Source organism: Anastrepha obliqua, chromosome 3, assembly GCF_027943255.1.
Source record: "Anastrepha obliqua isolate idAnaObli1 chromosome 3, idAnaObli1_1.0, whole genome shotgun sequence".
NCBI lineage: Eukaryota > Metazoa > Arthropoda > Insecta > Diptera > Tephritidae > Anastrepha > Anastrepha obliqua.
The window spans coordinates 41,731,363-41,755,424 of record NC_072894.1 but is presented as its reverse complement, the minus strand read 5'-3'; the positions used below and the strand labels follow the sequence as shown (position 1 = coordinate 41,755,424).

At 35.5% G+C, this 24,062-nt stretch overlaps 1 protein-coding gene across 1 annotated transcript in view; it reads left to right on the top strand.

Moving 5' to 3' along the window:
- The window catches only part of LOC129241527 (dentin sialophosphoprotein-like), a 66,871-nt gene that overhangs the window by 28,133 nt on the left and 14,676 nt on the right, over positions 1-24,062 (top strand). Inside the window, exons 2-5 of the mRNA XM_054877917.1 lie at positions 2,590-2,819; positions 3,729-3,881; positions 5,410-5,655; positions 6,352-6,456. Coding sequence (XP_054733892.1) covers positions 2,590-2,819; positions 3,729-3,881; positions 5,410-5,655; positions 6,352-6,456 — 734 coding nt within the window. The remainder of the gene's footprint in view (positions 1-2,589; positions 2,820-3,728; positions 3,882-5,409; positions 5,656-6,351; positions 6,457-24,062) is intronic.

Sequence of the window (24,062 nt, the reverse complement as noted above, 5' to 3'; positions counted from 1 at the left end):
ACTTTTATGAACCAATATTAACTTAGCTATAACATGAAACAGAACTTTCTCAAAATCCAAGCGCGCATATCCGGTGCAGTAATTTTTTTTTGTTTTTTGTTTCTGATATATTTCTTATATTAGTTTAAAGCGCAATTAATTGTAGTTTTCTTTGTTTTATATACTAATTTTTTTCTTTTGTTCATTGCGAAATGGACTTCAATATCAAGTACTTGGTTTTCAGGTGGAGAAAGACTTGAAGAATGGGTTAAAAATTTTAACAAAAGCCGCCTATCCAAGCGAAATGCATTAGAAATATTGTAGAAATGAGAAAACTTAATTGTTTTTTTTAATTCTTCGACATGGTTAAAGTTAAAGTTAAGTAAAATTGTTCATTAATATAGCGGCCGCTGTTGCCGAATGAGTTGGTGCACGATTACCATTCGGTTGTGCGTAGGTTTGAATGTCCGTGCATGAAACACGAAATGAACAAGTTTTTTCGAATAGCGTTTGCTGCGCAGTGGCCCACCTTCAAGTGTATTTCTATTACGAAAAAGTCCTCTTAAAAGACCATCTGCCGTTCGGAGCCAGCGTAAAATTGTAGTTCCCTCCGTGTGTGGAGCAACATGCCACAAATAGGAGGAGGAGCTCGGCCAAACACCTAGCAGAAGTGTGCGCGCCAATTATTCATTTATTTGTAGAACGTAGCAAGAAATATTTTTGTTTTTACTGAACAGATTTAATCTTGTTTTATTGTCCATAAATCGTTATCAAATATGTTTGGATGTAAATAATTTTTGTTGACCAAGCTACTTAATTCTTCCAATAAAGCATAAAAAAATGCTTTAGCAAAAAAAATAACATCTTTGAGTAATTAGGAAAATTAGGAAATTCTCGTGTATTGTAGCATGTTTTATTATGACTTAGTTAGTAGTTGAGTTACGCCCCACTCTTAGCACATTAACATTTGGAACACTCTACACTATTTTTCTGTTCTTATTATCTTTATTATTTTTTTACGTTCATAGACTACCAAAAACCATACTAATCAAAAGAAATTAGCAAAATTACACAAACTTTTCATCCCAATTTCACGATTTTTAGTTAAAATTTCTAGAAAGATTTTGAGTAGCAATTTTATAGCCCTTTAAATTCCAATACACCAAAGTGCATGCTTCAAGTTGCCAAAAAACTTCTTTAATTTTTACAGTTTTTTAATCCTAGCATCAACCACCTCTAATTGCAATGCCGTTAGATTAAGTACAATCACATTAAAAGTTAGCTGAGTTGCCGGCAGGGTACCCATATTTGTACATACAAGCATATAATTGTAGACATTTATGTACATACATATTATATATGGCAATGAACTTGAAGTGGTTGGTACGCCATAAATATTTGTATCTTTTGTCTCTTCCTTCTTTCTTTATCAATTTAACGGCCATATATTTTAAGCTTTTTCCTTTTTTATGTAACGCTCGAAATTCCATTCACATATCTACATACATACCTATAATAATTCGCTGAAATACCATGCATACTTCCGTACCTTAGTGATTTTTGTATTTAATCTGCATGAAATTACCAAAAAATATATTTTTTAGTAGCGAACCGAAATTCATAAAATTTCGGTATTTTTTCTGTGAAAAGAAAATATTGTCTGAATACGAATTTACACGTCTCACATTTATTTAATATTTATCGAAAATATCAAGTTGCTACGAACACAGGTTTGTCAGTTGGCATGCTAATAGCTGTTCAGCGACGATTTCGTTCATTGCACGTTTAATTGGTTTAATATGGATTAAGTTCTGGATGCGGACACCCTTTACTAAATAGGTAGTGTTTGGTATTGACGTTTCGTTAGTTTGAGAAAAAGTGGTTGCACCAAATTAAAATTTTTACTCGGATTTTAGCAGAATATTTCACACTTGGCTCCAATGAAAGCTGGCTCCAGAGCTGTTGATATAATGGGGAAGATTGATGGGATTTAGGTTAGTGCACTGCCCCAGGCGCACTGCCCCCCAGTCATCTTAATCGTCTAGCTGCCAAACCCGGACATTTACAATCTCCTTCTCTGCAAGGTCGCCACAGCTTCTGCAATAGGGGTTATTTGGTAACCCTAGCTGTTCCGTGAGTGTGCCGATCATCCAGTCACCGGGTTTGGAAGTTGAATGGCGAGGAGTCCAAAGGACTTTCGGAGGCCTCCGTATATTGTACTGGGGCCAAAGGGTTTTCCAAATAGCACATGAAGAAATGGAGCTCCATCTTTTCTGCGCTTTCCTGAGAAAGAATTTGTGCAGTTCCCCTTTAACAACTGTCAAGGGGATGTCGATGCCCGGCTAGGAGGTCTCTGAGGCCAATTCAGTTCCCTTCCTCGCAAGCTCATCAACAAATTCATTTCCCTCTATGTTCTTAAGTCCTAGATCCTAGATGAGAGAAATGTTAGCTGCACACCCAAGACGTACCCATGCACTAAAAATACGTTTCATTCTTATACGCAAATACACTTCAGAATCAGCAATACATAAATATATACATCACTCATTTTAATTCAGAGCAAACTAACTTGACTTTAATTCTTGCCATCTGCTTTTATCTATCTTCCAGCACCATGAAATTCGTACTATTACTTTGCATCCTCAGTGCTCTGCTGCTGCACATTCAAGCATCTCCCGTACAAATGGTCGAACGTCAGGAGCGTGCCATCGCGCGACAACAAGCTGTCAATGATGTAGCGCCCGCGGCAGCGCCGGCCGATGATGATGATGATGATGACGATGATGATGACGATGACGATGACGAACCCGACCTAGGTGATCTTGTGGACGATGATGATGGTAAGTAAAGAACCAGCAAAGGCGTTTTCTCCTTGCTAAATACAACAACATTTCTCACAAATCTATTACCTACACATACTTATGCAATTTAACACAATAGCAATACAACAATTACCTAGTTTTTGGCTTAGCAAATGAGCAAATTGAATTTAGCCATTTGTGTTTTCTCCACCTGCACCTTCACCTCCAACTCTACCTACTTCGGACTCTATCTACTTCATCAACTACTCATCTGTTCTGCAATTCGAATTTTATAGCACCGCTGAAGACTTTGGTGACTTCACGTAAATTGATTTGCTTGTTTGGTTTTGCATTTCTGCGGCGTTTACGGAATTTGTGTTTCTCTACTTTGTTTCTTCTTTTTTTATTTCTTGCCTTGCTCTTCAAAACAAATGTGCACGTATTGTGCGAGCTATCACCAGTGAGTTGCGGCGTTTTTACAACAGTAGCGCAGCACGATTTTTTGTTGTTGTTGTGAGCTCGTTCTTATACTGATTGTATGCTATTGTCAACTTGATTTTCAACTTTAAACTGAACTGAACTAAACTTTCAACCAGCGCAATTGTTATCACCAGCACCACTTTCGTCAGCACATTTTCCTCATTTTCTGTTTCTCGATATCTAAGTAAATATGTTTGTACGTACGTATGTACGTATGCATACATGTAGTGGCGCTAGCAGCACTGTCACGTAAATGTGCACGCACCGTCACTTGACTGTCATGCAACCAAAGCAACAAAAAAAAAAATGTTAGCGCCAGCATTGTTTGGCATTTGGTTCACATTGACTGAATGAATTTTATTTGTTTATTTGCTTTTCCATAACAAATTTTGTTCTTTTATTTCCATGTGTTCTCTCTCTCTCTCGTATGTGTTCTAAAAACAGTTGTATTTCTTTCGGGGCTTTCAGATGATGACGACGATGAAGAGGACGATGACGACGAGGAGGATGACACGCCACAGGGTCAGGCGGCGCCAGCGGCGGCTGCTTCTGCCAGCGATGATGATGAGGATGACGACGATGACGATTATCTAGATCGTTTGTTCGATGATATTCTAGGTGGTACGTAAAAAAAATGTATCTTCGATTTGAAATCGGTGCGATTTGCAAACAAATTTTGAATATTTATAATGGAAGTCATAAACAAACACACATCTTTTTTTGTCGGTATATCCAATGATTTAGTGGCAAGTTTTTAGCTTTTTGTACGGGAATCTCGCAAATAGGTTTTGCAAATCGCACTGATTCCAATTCATACGATTTTCAGAACATGCCTGTATATTAAATAAAAGAGAGGAGGTAAAGAGAGAAAAGGTAGTGCGTAGGCAGCGAGAAAATTTACCAAGCAGTAGGCCAATTTTATTACGATGGTGGGTCAATACGTACTTAAAATCTGAAATAAGAAAAACCCTATTCAGCTAAAGAAAAAAAAAACTATTTACTCTTGAATGTATTCTCTTCAATTCAATATGTGTACATATGTTTGAGCTCAAAAACATACGATTGCTTGAGGCATCTGAAATAGTAATTTTTTCCTTGACAGTCTCCTCTTTCCGCTTCAAGTTTAAAGCTGAGCCATTTTTTTCCTACTGAGATAATAGGAAGTGATCACCATTTTCATGGCAATCAATGTGAAAGACATGGTGAATATTCCAAAAAACTGTCGTCACTGGCTGACAGACCCAACTCTGCATTTTTCGGCCTCAATCCACTACTAAAAGTCTACATATTGAATATTCCCGATATCTGGCGTATTGTAACAAACATACTCGTATATTTATGCATGTCTCGTTCACGGCTACCACCCGCCACAAAAATTTGTTGAACTGTAACTTCAGTAGCGTGGAAGGTAAAATCCCCATGCAGTTAGTTCTACGTTACAACAACATTGTACGAACAACCTGAAGCCGTTAATATTTCTGTAAAAAGTCATATACTTATTTTTGAGAATCTCACATTTCTAGATTGGGTCATCCTCAACTTGAGGAAACAGAAAATTCAGGGGGGTTTGGATGTCTGGACTCTATTGTTAGAGTCTTGTCATCTTGTCATCTTGAAACATCGAAAAAAAAATCTACTTATTTATGGGTATAGGGTCCTGGGAACATATGACTGTGTCACTCATGCTACAGTCGGCAAAAATCGGAAGGAAATCTAAAGATGAGGAAGAATCAGAATTCATTCACTCTGCGGGGATGGGCCGTAGAATGCGCTTTAGTCTTCTGAAGGGTAAATTTTCCGTGGTTCTGGTAAACCTAGACAAAGTCTGGTGGAATTAACTATCGGGCACGATGATTTAAAAACATGATAGGATAGGACCGTGCACATTTGTCCACTTTTTAAGAACCGTGGATTTAATCTGTAATGTAAATTATGGCCTTAACCCGTTTTGATTTCAGACAAATATGAATTAAAGCTTGGTTTGATTTTTCCTCCAAAAATAAAATGACACTTAGAATCAAGTTAAATAAAGTTTTCAGATTTAACTGATTTTCCTGTGAAAAGGACTGGGGTCTTCCATATAACCAGTAGCAAATGCGCTCTTATTAATTTTGCAAAATACTAACTAAACACACATTTTTTCTCGCAGATGAAGATGATGAGGATGACGACGATGAAGATGCCAGTCCCGCCATTGCAAGCGCACCCGTTGCCGCTGCGCCCGCGGCACCAGCTGCCTCTCTAGACGACCTTGCCCCCGTTGGCCAATCAGCTCTGACTGCCGGCATTTCAGATGGTGTCGATTTACCTGCCGAAAGTGCCAATTCCGCCGACGCAATAGCTTCTGGAAACTCAGCGGATGATGCCATTGCTGCTTCAAGCAACAACAACGAAGGTGAACAAAATGTTTTTTACGATGAAGAAGTTAGTAGCAATTTTGTAGAAGATGGCGGTAGTTTAGAACCAATAATTGATGAAGACGTAGAAGAAGTTGAAGGTAGTATCGTTGAAAATAGCGATGGTAGCGATGTTGTTAGCGATAGCGATAATAGCGGTAATATTGCAACAGATATTGCCGGACACATCACCAATACAAAAACGAATCTCATTACAAATCATCATACAAATACAAAAATCCATAATAGTCAGACACCATCAAAATCAACATCCACGTCACAGAATCTCAATCAAATTCATAATCATAACAAAAATTCGCTGAAAAAAACACACATATCAACAGCAACAACAACATCAGTAACATCAGCAAACACGCAAACAATAAAAAAGACTACACCTAATACAAAAACAAATGGTAGTGGTAGTGTTAGTCAAAATAAGAAGCAACAGCTGACAACGCAAAGCGCCGCCGGAGTACTCGTAAATGCTGTGGCTGCTGCTAATTCGGCTGCCAAGCCTGCGACCAGCATTGAGGCAGCAGTAGTCAATCCAGCGGTTGGCGTAGCAGCTGGCGTTTCTAATTTGAATAACAATAATAGTTTAATTAATAAAGTTGATGAAAATGATGATGATGATGATGATTACGATGAGGAAGATGATGATGATATTGATGATGGAGTCGCTGATATTGCAGGTGCCATAACAGGTGATGACGATGAAGATGACGAAGCCGATGATGATGATGACGACGACGATGACATCATTGGTGACAATGTCATTGAAGCAAGACGTGAAGCACGTGAGTCCAAAAATCAATCAGCCACTAAGAAACACGTAGCAACAGCTAAGGCCAAAAAATCAACAAGTGCTTTGAAGAGCAAAAAGGCTCTCAAACAATAGATTATGCCAATGAGTATGAAAAAGAAATTAATTTATTAAAACAAAAAAACACACACACAAATGGACTTGATCATGCGTAAATGTTGAAAATTAATTACGGAATTAGTGCAAATCGAGAAACGGCATTGAATAAATATTATTAGATAATAGAAATGAATTACGGATTCAAAACGATTTTTGTTACGCCTTGTCGCTTAACGAGTGCAAAAAAAAAATGTTGCTCAGAAAATTTCGGAAATTTTTAGTCCTTATTTTCTCCTCCTACACAAATTTGAGTTGTTAAGGGTTTGGTGCTAGTCAAAATAATAACAGTAAATACGTTGCACAATGGCACACAACAATGCAAAGCAGCCAAATTAACTTAATATTTCATTGAAAAAAAAAAATTATTATAATAATTGTAAAAAACAAAACAGGAACAACAATTAAATGTAAAATAGAAAAGGTTTTTTATAACAAATTTAAATGGCTGCTTTTCCATACACTGCACTTGTTCGTACATAACGTTTTATAAAAAAAATTGTTTTCAAGCACAAACGAAAATTTGTAAAAACTAAAATCTTCAGATATGCCAAAAGCAAGCACAAAATTGTTGAGCAGGGTTAACGACTAAGAGCCGTTGGCTAGCCACCAGCGTACGTTAGTTAGTCGCTTGCCCGCGCCAAAAAGAGACATAAAAACAGAAAAAAAAAGAAACCGAATATGCAAAATATTTTAGTTTTTAGCTTAATTAATTAATTTATTTATTTTTGTAAATTATTTAATTATTTATTTATTTATTTATTTATTGTTTTTCGCTCTATAAGTCTTTAAGTACACATTGTCTGTCTATTTGCTAGAACTAAAATGAAAAAATACTAAAAAAAATAAAATTGTAGTTTGTAATCTTAATAATTTGTATTGGTTCTCCACTGTTTCACTATCATCCGTGCATACTTACATATAAATATTACTAATTTCATTAAATGAACTGTTTTTGTAAAAAAAAATCACATTTCCTCATTTATATTTCTGCGCTCGCCTCGCTTGCTTACGCTCTACTTATGGCTCTTTCTTTCTAATGCAAAGATATCTATTATATTTACTCCTCTCACTCGCTCACATACTCTCATACTATGCTTTCCTTTTCTCGCACTTGCGTTCACTACTCGCTGATTATAAATATTTTATATTAACGCGTAAAGTAGAAAATCCAATGCTATAGCCTGGGCTTAGAAATAATTGCATATGTTCTTATTTATATGTGTGTATGTATGTTTATAATTCCTTAAAATTGTATTATGGGATCTAAACTGACACATACATACATATAGAGTGCAATAAATGGGTTGTTGGTTCGAATGCCAATACAACGCTTGAAAAGAATCAAATAGCATGACAAATATGTATGTCCCATCTCGAGCACACATACATACATTTATTTTACATTCGCTTGGCTGTCCGCATCCACTTGTGATCATTATCAGATTGAACAACTTGTTGAAAAATGCAACAACAATAATGTTTTCAAATCACAAAATACACTTCATTTTAAATTCCAATACAAAAAATCATCATAAAGCAGTCAAAAATGCATTGCAGGCGAGCGCAGCGCATTCTTCCACCCAGTGGTTCCAAAGCAATTAAATTAATAGTTAATTATCTGGATACAGTTCAAAAATAAAATCCAAAAAAATAGTTAAAATAAAAAACTAAAAACTGCATCACACTTTGTTTATCGAAGATAAGTGAAAAAGTCAATAAAATTTTAATTAAAATGTTGAAATTTTGTAAAAATTACAAAAAAAATCTGGCGTTTTATTTCATTTGAATTAGCTGCATGCTTTATTGAGGTAGACTTAGTGCAAGAATAAATATTTTCAAGCGGTGGTTGGCACCAGAACCGAGTTTTTTGGTTTGAAACTCAACTTATCACTTTGTTGGTTGCAAATATGGTTAAGGTGCTGAAAACAAAAACAAAAAGAACAAAAAAAAAAAAAAACACGAAGTAAAAGTATATTGGCGGCGCCGATCTTAACTTAGATATAAGTATGCAATTATTCTTATGGAAGTGGTATCAAAAAGTTTTCTTACTAATCTACCATTCCTGGGCGTTTGCAGTAAGTTTTCCTACGCCGTTGATTACTTTTTAATCACCGATCAGTACGAGTATAACCGAATGCAAGGAATAATTTTGAGATATAGTTCACTGAAGACAGGTAGCAGAAAATGGTCAGAACTTTTTACGCTGGGCATAGCCCATAAGCATTGTATTATTTTGATGTATCAAGATTAGGTTAGTTAGTGCTGGCTGATCTGTAAAAAAGATCTCACTTTGACACCTAGGGTGCATTCCCCATAAAGAAGTCGTTATTAAATGTTTGTTCTGGCAAAATTTGTGGCATACAATACTGTTGTAATCCACAATCTATGAAAACCGTGAGCATCTGTTCAGAAAATGACTTTTTTTTACCCTAGGGTGCATTGTGTGGGCAGTGCTATGTATTTCGGAGTCAAAGATATCAGTTTATGCACGTCTTTGCCAGTTTTAACAAGCCGTTCAGCCTTTTGCCAGCAATATCCTTCAAGGAAGAAGAATATGGTGATCCTAGGCACATTTGTCGAGTCCTATAGAGAGCAGGGCAGTGGCAAAATAGGTGTTCCATAGAGTCTCTAGCATTCGCTTCGTTGCATGCATTACACGCATCACTCTGGACTAATTCCAACTTGGCTGCATGAGGTGGTGTGAGACAGTGTCGCGTCAGTCTTTTCTAGACAGTGATAAAATAAAGTTTGCAGTTTTGGTATTTCAAGTCTTTAGCATTATTTTGACAGTTTTATATGAGGTTGAGTGTTCCCATATCAACTGCGTTTCCAGAGCTAATTCTTCATTTACTTTTGTTTTCAGAAAGTAGAGTGATGGGAATATGACTGATATGCTCAATCGCGGCAAGGGAATACGCGCTTTAGCGAGCTCATCAGCTCTCTCATTTCCTTCAATTTCTTAGTATCCTGTCATCCAGTAAATACTGAGCTGTCCGTTTACGTAGAGTTCCTCTGTTTTGGATCTGCATTGTAGAATGCGTTCTGAGTTAGTACAAGCAGCCATAACTTAGCTGCTTCACTATCAATGAAAATGTTTGTGTGAGCATTACGAGGAGTTAATTCCAGAGCTAATGCAGTTGCTTTTGTTGCAGCATAGATTTCAGCCTGAAATTGTGGACAAAAGACAGTGGCACCTACTCCTTCTGTCACTTTGAATCCATCTGTAAATAAATTGTATGAATGTTATTTGGATCCTAAACTTTTCTGACATCCATTTTTCCCTATAAAGACGCTAGGTTTTATGCCAAATTTAACTCGTGGAATCACTTAGTCTGATCTACCGTTCGAATCCAGAATAATGCTGTGATCAAAAAGCCTCTGTGAGAATTGTCCTGACATCTTCAGCCTTAGATCAGATCTTTCGGTAGTTTCTTACTACTAATTCGATTGGATGTCAGTTAAGACTTCTTTCTAATGATCGCCATGTATATCCAATGTGTGAGTTGAGGAGATAAGCCCCAAGTCTTACCGAGCATTCTGGTTTGCTTTCAACAACACTGCCTATGTATTTAGTCGACATTTTTGGTATCAACTTAACTCTTCCCAGCCGCGAAGGTGACCAGTTAGGAATCTTGTACTTCCTTGTTAGGGGTACTAAGTCCACTTTGCCTACATTTACTTCCAGTCCGACCATTTCCGTCCCCTTGCAGATCTCTTTAAGGGTGAAGTTGATCTATATTTTATACTTATTTTATGATTATTTTTCTTACATCCCTAAATAACTTTCTATGAATTCTTACTTAGTTCTTTGTGACAGTTTGCAGCACGCAAATTTAAAACTTGAAGTGTCTCAATCAGCTTTCAGGATCTAAAATAAAAAATAAAAAAAAATTAAATAAACTTTTCTCGGTTTTAATCACTATAAAATACAAACATAGTTCTGAATAAGAGCTGGTAATTAAAAAACTCGAAGTGCGTAAGTGCGATTTAGATGTCTATGTGATGCTCGTACTCTAGAAATGTCCGTCGCAATACTTACAATTCGGTTAAAAGTGAAAGGAAACAACTTCCGTAATCATTAATATTTTGACTGACAAAAAAAGAAACACTTTTTCAGCAATTTTAAGGATATACGCATTTATATACCCGGTGCATGTTTCCTGTGAAATTTCTTAGTCGGAAACATTTGGAGCCACACAAAATTGTAATTTTTCAGAAGGTTTTTTACATCCTGAACTCAGAACTGCCATAGCGCGTTGTATTCTGGTTTTAGCTAAAAAAAAACACATTCTTTCATGACTATAAATATTTGAAGTTATGGATGAGATATCGAGATTTATATTTTTTAAAGAGCATAACGGTATTACAGGTAAAACTCTGTCTCTGCGAAACTCAATGCGGAAAGTAAAAAAGTCTGTATTTATTGTCCATGCTCAGGTTCTAAGGTACTTTAGTTGTTAATTCAGTTATTCTTTGTTAGGCCACTGCACGGATAGCATTCAGAATCTATGCTATATGAAAGGTGGGCGTGGTTTTTAGGGGATTTCAATTATTTTTTAAGCATGCTTTGGGAGATTAACTGCACTATGCGCACCAAGTTTGGTAGTTTATGATAAAGAAATTTCATACATATACAGGGTCCTAAAAAAGAATCAAGAAAGTTGTAGAAACATGGGCCCGCAAACTAACTGTTATGGTATATTATTTGAAACATTTAGGTATGCATCTGTATGTCTATGCATTCGCTGGCGTCAGCTGTTATTTCAAACAACAAATATAAACAACCGTTATAATATCGTAGTGCATCAGTGCTCCCGAGTATAAAAATTACCTTATTTACGAGTACACGCAACCTGTGTGCTCTAATTTCTGGTTATTAAAAATTCTTTGCAAAAAGTTTTCGCTAAGCTCCAAAGTACGCTGACGATGTTGAAATAATTCAAATGAAAATTTAAGATAACCTACGCTTTCGCTGATTGTTTGAATTTGTTAATTGCCCTAAATGCCCGGTTTACTGAAGTTTTTTTTTCTCAATATGCCAGAAAGTTTCGTATTTTGTTTTTCATTTTGATACAATTTTTTTCTTTGTTTTTTTTTTTTTTTGTGTTTTGTTTTGCTACAATAACGTTTTATTAGCAGAAATTCCATTGGAGCTGCGTGAAAAGTGGCAATTAAAAAGTTTTGGCTCAACAGCCAATAAATGTAAAATATCAAGTGGCTATGTATATATGTATATGTTTCCGTGTTTTAGTGTAGCTGTATATCTATGTGTATATGTTTGTACTAGGGAAGATTATTCGATTTTAAAGCACAAATATGTAAAAGGTTTGGTGAATTATGAAATTTGAATTTGAATTTTGTGTAAATTTCTTAAGAAAATTCAACTCACAACTTCGCTTCATCTGCTCTATAGTACTTTAATTTGTTATATAAAAATTATTATATTTTTCGCCTACAAATATCATATGCACAAAGCCAATTAATGCACATTTTCAGACAGCACATATAAATACGCACTCGTCCAACTAAAATTACAAATTTTCAACAAACACACATTCCTCATATCTACATATACAAATGCGTTTGTAGTTGTTTATGTACTATGTATAATCACGTATCGAAGAACAGTTACGGACGAAACATTCCAGAAGTTCAAATTGCTCTTAATCGAATAACTTTTCTGACGTATTAATAATAAAATTACTCTGATTAGTACCACCGATGCCTTTTGTATTTGTGCGTGACTTATAAAAGTGTATGTGTGTGTGTATCACCTTATTCAAAAATATATTCAGAATATTAAAAATACAGATTTATTCCCCAAAAGTGCTATTACTGCTTTCGAAGTGCTATCCATCAACTGCAACGCAATTATACCAGTAGTTAATGCAGCTCTCGAAACATTTCTGGAATTCTATTTTTGGTACATCCATTCAAGCCGTGTTCCATTACTTCATTTCGCCTGTTAAAATGCATTCTCCGTAGTAATTTTTAGACTCGATGAAACAGAAAAAAACACGGCATTGAGTTATATCAAGTGAATTCGATAGCGCTGGATGGCGTTTGTTTTGTTCTTGGTAAAAAAATTCGCGAATGATTGCACTGAGGGTCGGTGCGTGGTGCAAAATCTACGAGTTATTTCGCCACAAATCCTTTCTTTTTTAGCGAATCGCTTCACGTGAACGTCTCATAATGCCCAAACAGAAGTTGTTATTAAATGTGTGACGTTCTGGCATACAATACCGTTGTTATCCAAAATCCATAAAAATCGTGAACAGCACATGTTGTTCAGAAAACGATGTCCTTGTTTAGGTCTTCAGAGATCTACACTCACTCGTATGATATCTGGACTAATATCGTACTCATAAACCTACGTCTCGTCTCGAGTAATGATGCGTTTGATAAATATTGGGTAGGATTCAGTTTTGGAAACCTTTCTTCTTTGACAGAAAACGACATGGTTTATTTTGGCCTTTGGAGCTCTCCTCTCAATCGCCTGATATCTGGATTGCATGTCGTACTCATAAGCATCGTCTTCAGCAATGATGCGTTTCATGAATATTGGGTCGTATTCAGTCTTGGAAATCATCTCTCTGGTGGTGTTAGTGAGGTCTCTGCTTTACATGAAATTCAGGTCCTTTGGTACCAACTTTGCAGCAAACCCAAGTCATAAACTACATTGTCCTGGACGGATCCATAAGCAATGCTCAAATCCTCTGCATATTCTCTGGTGGTTAATTTGCGGTTATTGATCAACGTTTCTTTCACTTTATTAATACTGCCATTAGTTTGCGACATCAACGGCCTACCACTGCCTTCGTCATCCTCGATGGTCTTAAGTTCTCTTCTGAAGCCTTCATGCCACTTGTAAACGGCTGTTTTCTATAAAGTGTCATTACTGAAAGACTTTCCCAACATATTTAAGGTTTTCGCACCACTGAATCCTTTTTAACGACAAATTTAATACTAACCTTTTGTTTCAAATTAAAATCCATTTTTAAAACTGTATAAAATCAAAAACACGTGCAGTGGTAGATTTACTCTAGACGGCGTAACTTTCCCAAGGGGAAGCAATGTTAGGAATTTTAATCACAGTTGTGGTAACCTAACAAAAGAAAAAACTCTAATCAGTTGACTTAGAGCGTCACCTGGCGGTTGTTCCACAGACTTTTTGCTCAACGTGGTACACATATAAAGGGTCATGGTTCCGATCTCTGAGCTGACATAAAATATCAAACAATTATTTATTCTTATAGCCAGAGGCGCTCGCAGAGAAGGAATGTATTTCTGGCATGATTTGATTATCTGCCATTTGCGCAAAACTCTACCTCCCCTAACTTGTGCTATAAGCAAATATTTATATTATTATTCATAAATACGTAAAACCGTATTCAGTTTCTAAAATACCCTTCCACTTGTTATCTCGCTAACACAGGACGTTTTTCCTTGATTGATCCCACTAGAGGTTCGGTTCTACCAGGATATTTCTATCACTAAATTTGATGATAACTTTTTTATTTCGCTTATAAATTGAGGGTACCTCCATCAAGTGGCTTCCTGTCAATGAAAGTTCATCGTAGTTGTTGAGTTTCTTTACCTTTCAAAAACTCACGGTTTCGACGTCCATTGTTATGCTGATGATCTCGTATAGAGATTAGTTCCCAGTTAGGAGTGTTCATAGACTGCCTCCAAATGGGTTAAACGAAAACCAACATTCTAAGAAAAGAAAAATTCCAACATTCATTTTTTACGAGCGAAAAACGAATTATAAGTTCGATTCTGTTTTGGTGAGAGCAATTCATTCGCTGAACAAAGAAATATGCGGCTGATATCAACGACGCTGAGCTCCTCGCCTCTTGAATTCTTAAAAATACACTACGGAGAGCTCGTTCAATGATCTGCCAAACAAAACATTATCTAATTTTGCTAGCTTGTTCGTCTCTTAGTAGGTATAGCATAGAAGTTTCCGGACAGAAAAATAATTTATCATTTTTCATAAATGTGATGAAAGAAGATTAGCGCTTAGTGACTTCAGTTCTACGATCAGCTCGTGGGAATGGACTCAGTTCTTTTTCTTTACATGCTTTGAATCCTGCTTATAGGGCGAAGTAAATAAAAGGAAAGATAGAGAAACTTGACTGCGTGCGGTCTATATGATAACCAGCCGCCTACGACAGACTAATGCATTTTATTGAGTATAGTTAGGAGTTCTTACATACGTAGTTTTAGAGTAAATACAAATCGGAAAGCAGGAACTCCACCAACTTGTTTGCCTTTTTAATTCTTTAAGCGTGCAACTGCTGCTTTAAACTTTTTATGTTCGCGTGGTGAAATGTCAATTCTGCGAATGCAACTGAAGATTCTAATATACATCAGCTTAATGTAGTGATTCACAATCAACCATCTAGTAGCGTTTTCAGTAGTAATTTAAGCTATTCACAGAGCCCAGCAGCATTTTCGTTACTGTCGCCACCAGCAACAGAATAGTAAAAAATTCTTTACAATTTTTGCAGTCGACATGGAGCTTAGAGGAATAGAAAGTCTGATGTTAAACCATCCCCTCTTCAACTGATTTGGGTTACACAGGAATTTATATGTACGAGTATACAATAAAGCCATAATGGCTTTATTTCATTTTGCAATTGGAAATAAAACCAAAATTTCAATATGGCGTAAATTCCAACTGGAAATGGAAATAAAGCTATTATGGTTTTATTGCGCTTTTGAAAATTTCAGTTTCGATTGTTTCGACTGCTTGCGAGGACGGTGGTAGCGTTAGCATGTCCCGGGGTGGCCACCATATATAAGTCGCTAAGTTTTGTACTAAATTATGTACTCACATATATAATTATATACTTACATATAAGTATATATACATAAATATATAAACATAATTCCAGAAAAATTAAATAAATTTATTAGTAATAATTTGTTCCAATTTAATTCTGTCATAATTGAATCGGGAAAAGTACCTACATATCTACGTATATATAAAAATCTAGCAAAGAACACTTTTCAAAATGGAACAAAAAACTCTATTAAAATGCGAACAATACTTTATATGTAAATCAGCATCGAATTTTACACAATCGTACGCCAAATTGAACATAGAATTTTGTTTAGTTTAGTCCGTTCTTTCATTCGATAGCAACCAGAGATACTCAGCAAACGGAATTAAATGATTTCGGTACTTTAACGAGTAAAAATAACTTTACAAAAGAATTTCGTTTCAGCAGAACTAATGAAATAAAATATAATTGTTAAAGTTAACTTTAACGAAAAATATTAACGAGAACACCTCTATTTTGCTGGCAACGTACATATAAACGACGCATTAGGGCTTTGCACGTAAACACACGAAAGTGTACTTCGTTTGAGGACAATGCCGACAATGCCTTCGCTAATGGATTTGCTCGAGTTTTTTGAATTTTCCATTTTTTCTTGCAATCTTTTGCTTTTATGTGGCCTATCTTAGCTAAACCTCGGGTGAAAATCTACTTTCCTCAAAATTCCGCATTGCGTTTCCTATTTTTCCGGTGTTTAAACCTTCTCATTTGGAAAGCTGCTGCTAGATAGTTTAGGAACACTCAAGAACTTAACTAAAAACTTCTTTAAATTCAATAGATTTGGCACTTTTTCCCCTTATTTATGCTTTCAATAAAGTCAGTTATGAAAAATAAATGTTATGTGTGAGAACACTACTGTGCGTGTACCTGAAAAAAATTAAGGAAGTGGTTACATACGTCCAGCAGCGCCAAAAAATGCGCTAAAAGAAAAAATGTTTTAGAAGCAATAACAATAGAAATAGATATGAAAAAATCGTATACATTGTTTATTAGTACTAAAACTTTATAAAAAAATTTATTTTAATTTTTCTTTACAAAAATTAGTATATAAAAAATAACTTGACCCAAAGTACTGAATGAAAAAAAGTTGTTCCACAGTCTGAATCATTTCTTCTTGAAATGTTGCTGGATCTGTAAAAAGTAAAAAAAAAATTGTTAAATAAAGTTGTCGAGTTAGATTTTTGAATTACGAAAAATTTTGCAATTTACGGCATTTAAAAGAAAAGTATGCGTTTTACGTCATAAATGTCACACTTTAACTATGTTTATAAAGAAAACACTTTCGAATATTAAAAAAAAACATCAAAAAATATTAAAAACTGTATGAGTTATCCCGCAGACTGTGCCGGAAAAAGTAGTTTCGAGAAAAACGAGTTTAAACTTTGAAGTGCATCATCAAACTATCGTCGGGCAGTTACATTTTCTACCATAACTGTATCTGTGAGGATTTTTTACAATCGATTTCCACAGAAATACGCTTAAAACTATGAAGAATAATAATCTGTAAAAAAAATCGATTTTTTGAAAATTCTGGATGTATGTAACCCCTTATGTTAATATTGATTGAATGCCAATGATACCAAATGAAAATAAACTTCTCCAATAAAAAATCTACTTCATTGCCAATCAAAATCAGGAAGTTTTTAAGTAGGCCTGTCTTTAAATTGCTGTTCTAGTAGCCTGTTAAAAGTTTTGATTCCGTAGTTTGCAATAGAGCTTCTTTTGTTCTCAAAAATCTCGTTTTGATATCAATATCTGTCAATGTCTTATCTGTTGAAGCAACAGTAGTAAGGGTATGCGGCATACAAAACTGATTAATATTCAATTTGCAAGCTACTGGATGAAGCCTGTTTAGCAAGAAGAACAATGCTTTCTATCCTTTTATGTATTCTGAAGCCTTTGCAATCCATTTATTCTTTATGCAGAACATGGATCAAAAATTATATATACATAGGTAATTTATTTGGGACAAAAACAAAGCTTCATACAGAAGTTACGGATGTTATCTAGGAATATGGTTTTTCTTTCTATATTTTTCCATTTAGTGTATGTAATGACCATACCCTGGTCATGTATTACACATTTAGCCTAAGTAGTCTAACCGGTTCTTAATTTAAAAACTTTTTAGCCTTTAAGGTAGCCATCACTTCATACATTGGCTCAAGTTAGGTTTCCATGCAAGCATTGATAGGACTTACTGTAATATGGGAGTTTTTTGATGGAATCTTAGCGGCGTTTTTCTTGTTACGAACTTTTTTAATAAGCTTTGCAATCCAATAACTCTTACCTATAGAAGGTAGTTAGCACGGGGCTTAAATATTTTATTTTATTTAAAAGTGACTTTGATTTTAGTATTAAAAGTATATTTCCTGTGCAAAGTATAGTGTAGTATAGGATTATATAAAAGTAAAATCATTTCTAGTAAATAAATTAAATATTTTTTAGGTAGCTCTTAGACGAGCTGGGTCGGTGTTTTTCTTTTCAACATTAATAAGTCAAATACATAGGTGACATAAGGGTAGAGGTCAGCGCATTTGGATGCGATTGAAGTCCATTTCGGTATTTTCTGGTTAAATTTTGTGTTTTTCCTTTCATTGAAGGGGTACTTAAGTCGCGATGAATTTGAGTAATTGTATTGATTAGGGTGCTTAGGGTCTTGGACTGAGACTTGAGCAGGATTTCGAATTTTGAATTTGATACTGTGTCACACAGTTGGATTCCATATATACAGACTGGTTTTGTTACAGATTTGTAAAGGATAAGTTTGTTGCCCATTCAGCGGTTAGATTTACAGTTTAACAGCCAATACATAAAATATTTTAAATTATTAATCCCAGTACTTTTCTTTTGACACAGGTATGCGTTTTCCACGTAAGCAATTTATCATAATGAATGCTTAGCTATTTATCAGCATCACGTTGCGGGACTTAGATACTGTTTAAGTTGATATGTGGGCAGTTGGTAAAGGTTACGTTTTGAGATTTATTTTTTTTTTACTTTCAATCGCCAATTGCGGAATCAATTGGAGATTTTATTTATGCTTGTTATATATTAGAGGCTTTTAGGAGATCTGTTGTTGTTGTCATAATAGCAGTGTGATCAACAAAAGTATCGGTTAGTACACCAGTGTAGTTAGAAGATCGTGTGTAAAAATTAGATACAGGATTGGACCTAATATATCTAATCTGAATAACAAATCTAAATAAGCCCAAAGAGTAAATGCGACACAAACGATGGTTATTTGACGTCAATTCTTGCAAGAGCTGTATTTTATAGGCGCGGGAGCTAAGATCGTTAAGTAGAAGGACAAAGGCCAACAAATTGAGAACGCTGACGAAGCGAGATGTCGCCGTATCCTTCAGCACTTCGCTCTATGAACTTCGCGAACATATTTTTTTTTTTTCAAAGTAAATTTTCACAATTTGGATGCGTTGTTCTAGCACGGAAAGCTTCATGACGATTTGTCACACCTTAATGAATAAGAATGCCAACACAGTTTGCCATTGACCGCTTTCAAACCATAGTTATCGATATCGATAGTTCTCATGTAGTTAAAAAAAAATACCCGATACTTCTATCGGAGTATTTTAAGCTCCAGATTATTTAGCACATTTCAAACTGTGGCTGTATAATTAACATAGTTAATTCTTAGATTTCCTTAAGTTCTACAATATACTAAGTATGTCTTTTTTAACCCTCGATAAGTCGAAAGCTCTGTTAGTTACGAGACTCACTAGTTTCGGGTATTATAGATAAAAATGACTGGAATTTGCTTCTGTATGGAATTTCGAATGAATTGGTCTCAATTGGATAGCTAAAGTTTCATTAAGATTTTTAACTCAGGGCTCATGTTTTTTTTTCGAAGAAGGGCAAATTTTGTTTCAAGGGCGATTTTCTGTCCTGTCGAAACTCGCTGGCTATGAATTACGGCTCGTATTTTCCTTTATTTGTTTCAGTGTTTTACCAGTTTAAGCTACTGACCCGAAACTAGCAACTTTTTGGTGAAGAGTTGATGTTATGCTTAGCTTTTACGAGAACATCAACTTGTAGTAGCTTCTTTCAAATCTTAAGAAACAATTAATATGCATTTAAGTATCCAGGCTTCAAGCACGTCGTCACTTTCTCTGTAATAAAAGCTGATGAAATATGAAATTTTTAAATATGCTTGAAGATGTAATTTATTTGCAACAGTTTCTATATACGAGCACACTTGAATGTATATATTTACAAGTACATATGTAAAACGAAGTATTGTCGCTATCTACATCTCCAGCACTCCCACATAAATTAGCACTAGCCAAACTTTATGTCAAGTAATTACTGTGGCCAAGCCATAATACGCACCATCAAGCATGCATATAAGGATACAAGCGCACGAACATGGATTTTAACATAAGCACGCACTTATACAAGCATACATACATGCCCATATATATAATATACATATATATGAACTTAAATGACTTCGGGCGTAATTATGTTTAGTTACTATGCATGCATATGTTGCACGAAAATCTGTGTATGTATATAGTAGACCACAAATAATTTACGAATAATTCGCGACTTTATTCAAATGCATATTAAATTTCCATACTTTTACTTTTCGTTGACCCAAATTAGATTTGCGCGTAATGAATACAGATATGCTCTCATGCACGCAAAAATGGCATTAATTTTACATTTAAATGACGCGCAAAGTATTAAACATAATTCAGTTAATATACATACATGCATGCATACATACACGCATACATACATACACTCATACATATATACACTCTTACATACATACACACATACATACATACACTCGTACATACATATATAAATAAATAAATTCATAATTGGCTCAAAAGTTTCCGAGAGCTCTCACCATTGGTCACGACGGGCTACGGACGGCGAGTTCACTGCGCTGCTTCAATGTCATTTCATTGCGTACTGCTTTTTTAAATTTTTAATCTTTTGTAGCAACAAATAGTTACTATAATAAATTAATGTAATTCTAATGCGTGTGTACATAAAAGATGATTATTTTAATGTTTTATAAGTACTAATCCAACTATTCCTGCGTTAGATCATCAAAAAATCTGATTTTAGGGTAAAAATGTGCATATCAAATTTTTGTTTGAAAAGTTTATTTTTAGTTGAAAATTGTGTAGTTATGTTAGGAAGCTTTGCTGGACTATATTCGCAGCTACATAACTACCCGCAACTTATTAAATCCCATAGAATTTTTTTTTATTTAAAAAAAAACGAAAAACTTTAAGGTTTTTAGAAAATTTTTTTTTTTTCGTCAGAAATGGCATAGAAAAACACAACGGCGTAATATGAATGCTATAGAAAGAATTGATTATGTTAATATTTGCAGATAAAAAAAGTTCATTAGAAGCGTCATTGACGTGAAACCCCTATGCGAAATGCTTAAAGTAATTTCTTTGGCTTACCAGTGAAGTTACCATTCCCATAGGTTAGGTGAGGTTAACCTGGTTGGCAACAAGCCACGCATAGACCTTTTTGTCCTTAGCGATACCAGATGGAGACCGACCTCTATGAATACCTAAAGTAGACATCATGTAGGATGTCAGCGCTTTTGGCGAATCTAAGCAGCGCTGGGAGATCCGCTTTTGAGACGTCCTCCAGACCCTCGATCAGTGGGGCTCCCAGGCATTTTAAACGCGTTTTTGATAATGCCGGGCAAACGCACAGAAGGTGTTCTAAAGTTTCCTCAACGTCCTCTCTGCATTTCCTGCGTTTGTCCGTGTTAACAATGCCTATCTTGTACGCATGTGCAGCCAATAGATTGTGACCTGTTAGCATACCTATGATAGTTCTGCAGTCCTTTCGCGAGAGCGTAAGTACGAATTGAGTCAGTTTTTTGACTTTTACTGTTTTGCGTGTAGTTAGATTAGTCCACCTAACTTTCACTCGCCTTTCCCTGTAGCTGTCCATTTCATTATATATTGTGTTTAGTGGTTTTGGTATGTCGTTCTCTTGTTCAAAAAGTAGTCTAACAGCACTTTTTGCTGTCTCATCTACTATTTCGTTCCCCATAATGCCTTTGTGACCAGGCACCTAATAGATATGCAGCCTACTGTTTGCGGCTAGCCTTTCTATGGTCTTCCTGCTCCTTCGAACATTTTTGGACTAAATACAAGATGAGCTTATTGCTTTTATTGCTGCTTGACTTTCCACGTATATATTAATTGTTGAGTTCTTTCTTGTTCTAGTGTAGGCTAGCTCCGCGGCTTTCCCCACAGCAAAAACTTCCACTTGGAAAATACTGCTGTGGTCTGGCAGCTTGATAGGCTGCCTTATCCCTAGTTTTGAGCAGTAAATACCGGCTCCCACTCTATCTGAAGTTTTAGAGCCGCCTGTATAGATGTGAAAAGTTCTTGTGCCATCCCTCCTCTTTAATTGTAGTGCGAAACCTTCTCTTCCATCTAAAGTACGGAGTCATGTAGTCTGTGCAACCTGAGCTCCACTTATTCTATACTATTCCCATAATTGCAAAGCATTTATGAAGTAAGAACCGGGTTGCCTTTTACAACCTACTGAACCTACTGAAAGAAAGGTTACAGAATCGCATTAAAATATTATAAGGTTAACGTGATTATTAAGTGGCTTCAAGCTAACGCTTCATTGTACCAGAATTTAATGAACTAAATATAAAATTGAAAACCCAGAAGTTTTCAAAGTATTCTGATTGAAAAGTTGAAAATTGTGATGACAATGTTTTTAACTTCGTTACATTTTTGTGAGTTTGTAATGTTGGTTTATAAGGGTTTTGTTATGCAATAAAATATCACCATCAAAAATTCCTAGTTCTCCTGTGTGGAACATAGGACCTCAACGAATTTCTTCCATTCGGATTTATTTTGAGCGAATCTCTTAACTCCATTTCAGCTAAGCTGCATGGCGCGGGTTTCTGACTCCAGAATTCGTCTCTAGGTATTTTTTCCAATAAACTATATTTTTACAAAAAATTAACAAAAAATCAGCATAAAAATCATTGCAAATAATAGAAAAAAGATAAAGCTACTTAATTACGTGGGCACAAGGCTACATGGATCTAATACGGAGCAAAACAGGTCGAGTGTATCCACCTTAAAACTTCATCGCTTTGTTAAAATTAAGTGTAGATGCTCTACTATGCAATAGCATAAATGGTGATTGTAGTTGTGAGTGATTGCGTTGATATTGGACTCAACATTTTGATATTTTTTTGTGGAAGTATTTTTTCTTTCAATTGCAAGTCAAATAATTGGCAGAGAAAACAATATATATTTTATTATATACTTTATTCCGCACTTTCCGATAAAAAATATAAAAATAATGTAGCAACTTTTTTAGTATTTTTTTATTGGTTTCTTAATTTTTTTCAAATTTCGGCATTTCTATTTTTTTAATTACTCTCAAGTCAAAGTGTGTAGTTTTTCTATTCAAATGACTCTTAGCTTTTTAGGGAGAAAAAAAACTTAATGGTTAAATTTTGATCTTGAAGGCACTTATCTGCCATGGCGTTGGGAAATCGATCCAATCCAGTTATTTGAAAATGTGTATTGAGATGATGCCGCTATTTATGTTACTATATATGTAGTAGAACCTCTCCTGCTAACGTTTATGTGGGGAGCGCACTTGCCTATCATCCCAGGGGTCGTGTGATCGAATCGCACCACGGGCATGGTCCTGCACTCTTCATATTTTCCGCTTTTTCCGTCTCTCTGTTTGAATAACCTTTATTCTAATTGTTCATAGTACCTCCCTTCCCAAAAAATAATTAAAATCTTGGTCCTAATTTCCTCTAACGCTCATCACCTCTTGTAAACTTCTGCAGCTAAAAATAACTAAAAAAAAGGCAACAGCGGCCTTAATGCTGTTCTTAGGCAATGATAAATTGCAGTCCCTTACCAAAGATCTACAACGGCAGTGCCGTATCACCCGCTTTGTCAATATACTTACTTCGATTAAAGTAAGCAATACAAATAGCCCCCAACGATAGCATTTAATTGCGTTCGTTGGATGATCCTCGTAGAGGTGGAATCAGGAGAAAAACATGTAGTAGAGCATCTTCACCAAATTTCATTGAAATCGAAGCATTCAAGTTGTTAAGCGAATACTCTATATAAAGGGTAGTTTAGTTTCAAGGGCTGGTGTTGATTTTGAATAAAATACAATTTTTTTAGAAAATTATTGTCATTTCTCTTTATTATGATAATATTGGTATGGCTCAATTACGTATGGAACAAAATATCGGCAAAATGACCGCCGCGGCCTCGGCGACACACCTCCATCCGATGGTCCAAATTTTCGATGACGCTGAGGCATAATTGAGGTTCTATGCCGTTAATATGCCCAATTGTCTCATCTTTTACCGCTTGAATTGTTGCTGGCTTATCGACGTACACCTTTTCTTTCAAATAACCCCATAGAAAGAAGTCCAACGGTGTCAAATCATATGATCTTGACGGCCAATTGACATCGCCGCGACGTGAGATTATTCGGCCATCAAACATTAGGCGCAAAAGAGCCATTGTTTCGTTAGCTGTGTGACAAGTGGCACCATCCTGTTGAAACCACATATCGTCCACATCCATATTTTCCAATTCGGGCCATAAAAAGTTTGTTATCATCTCAC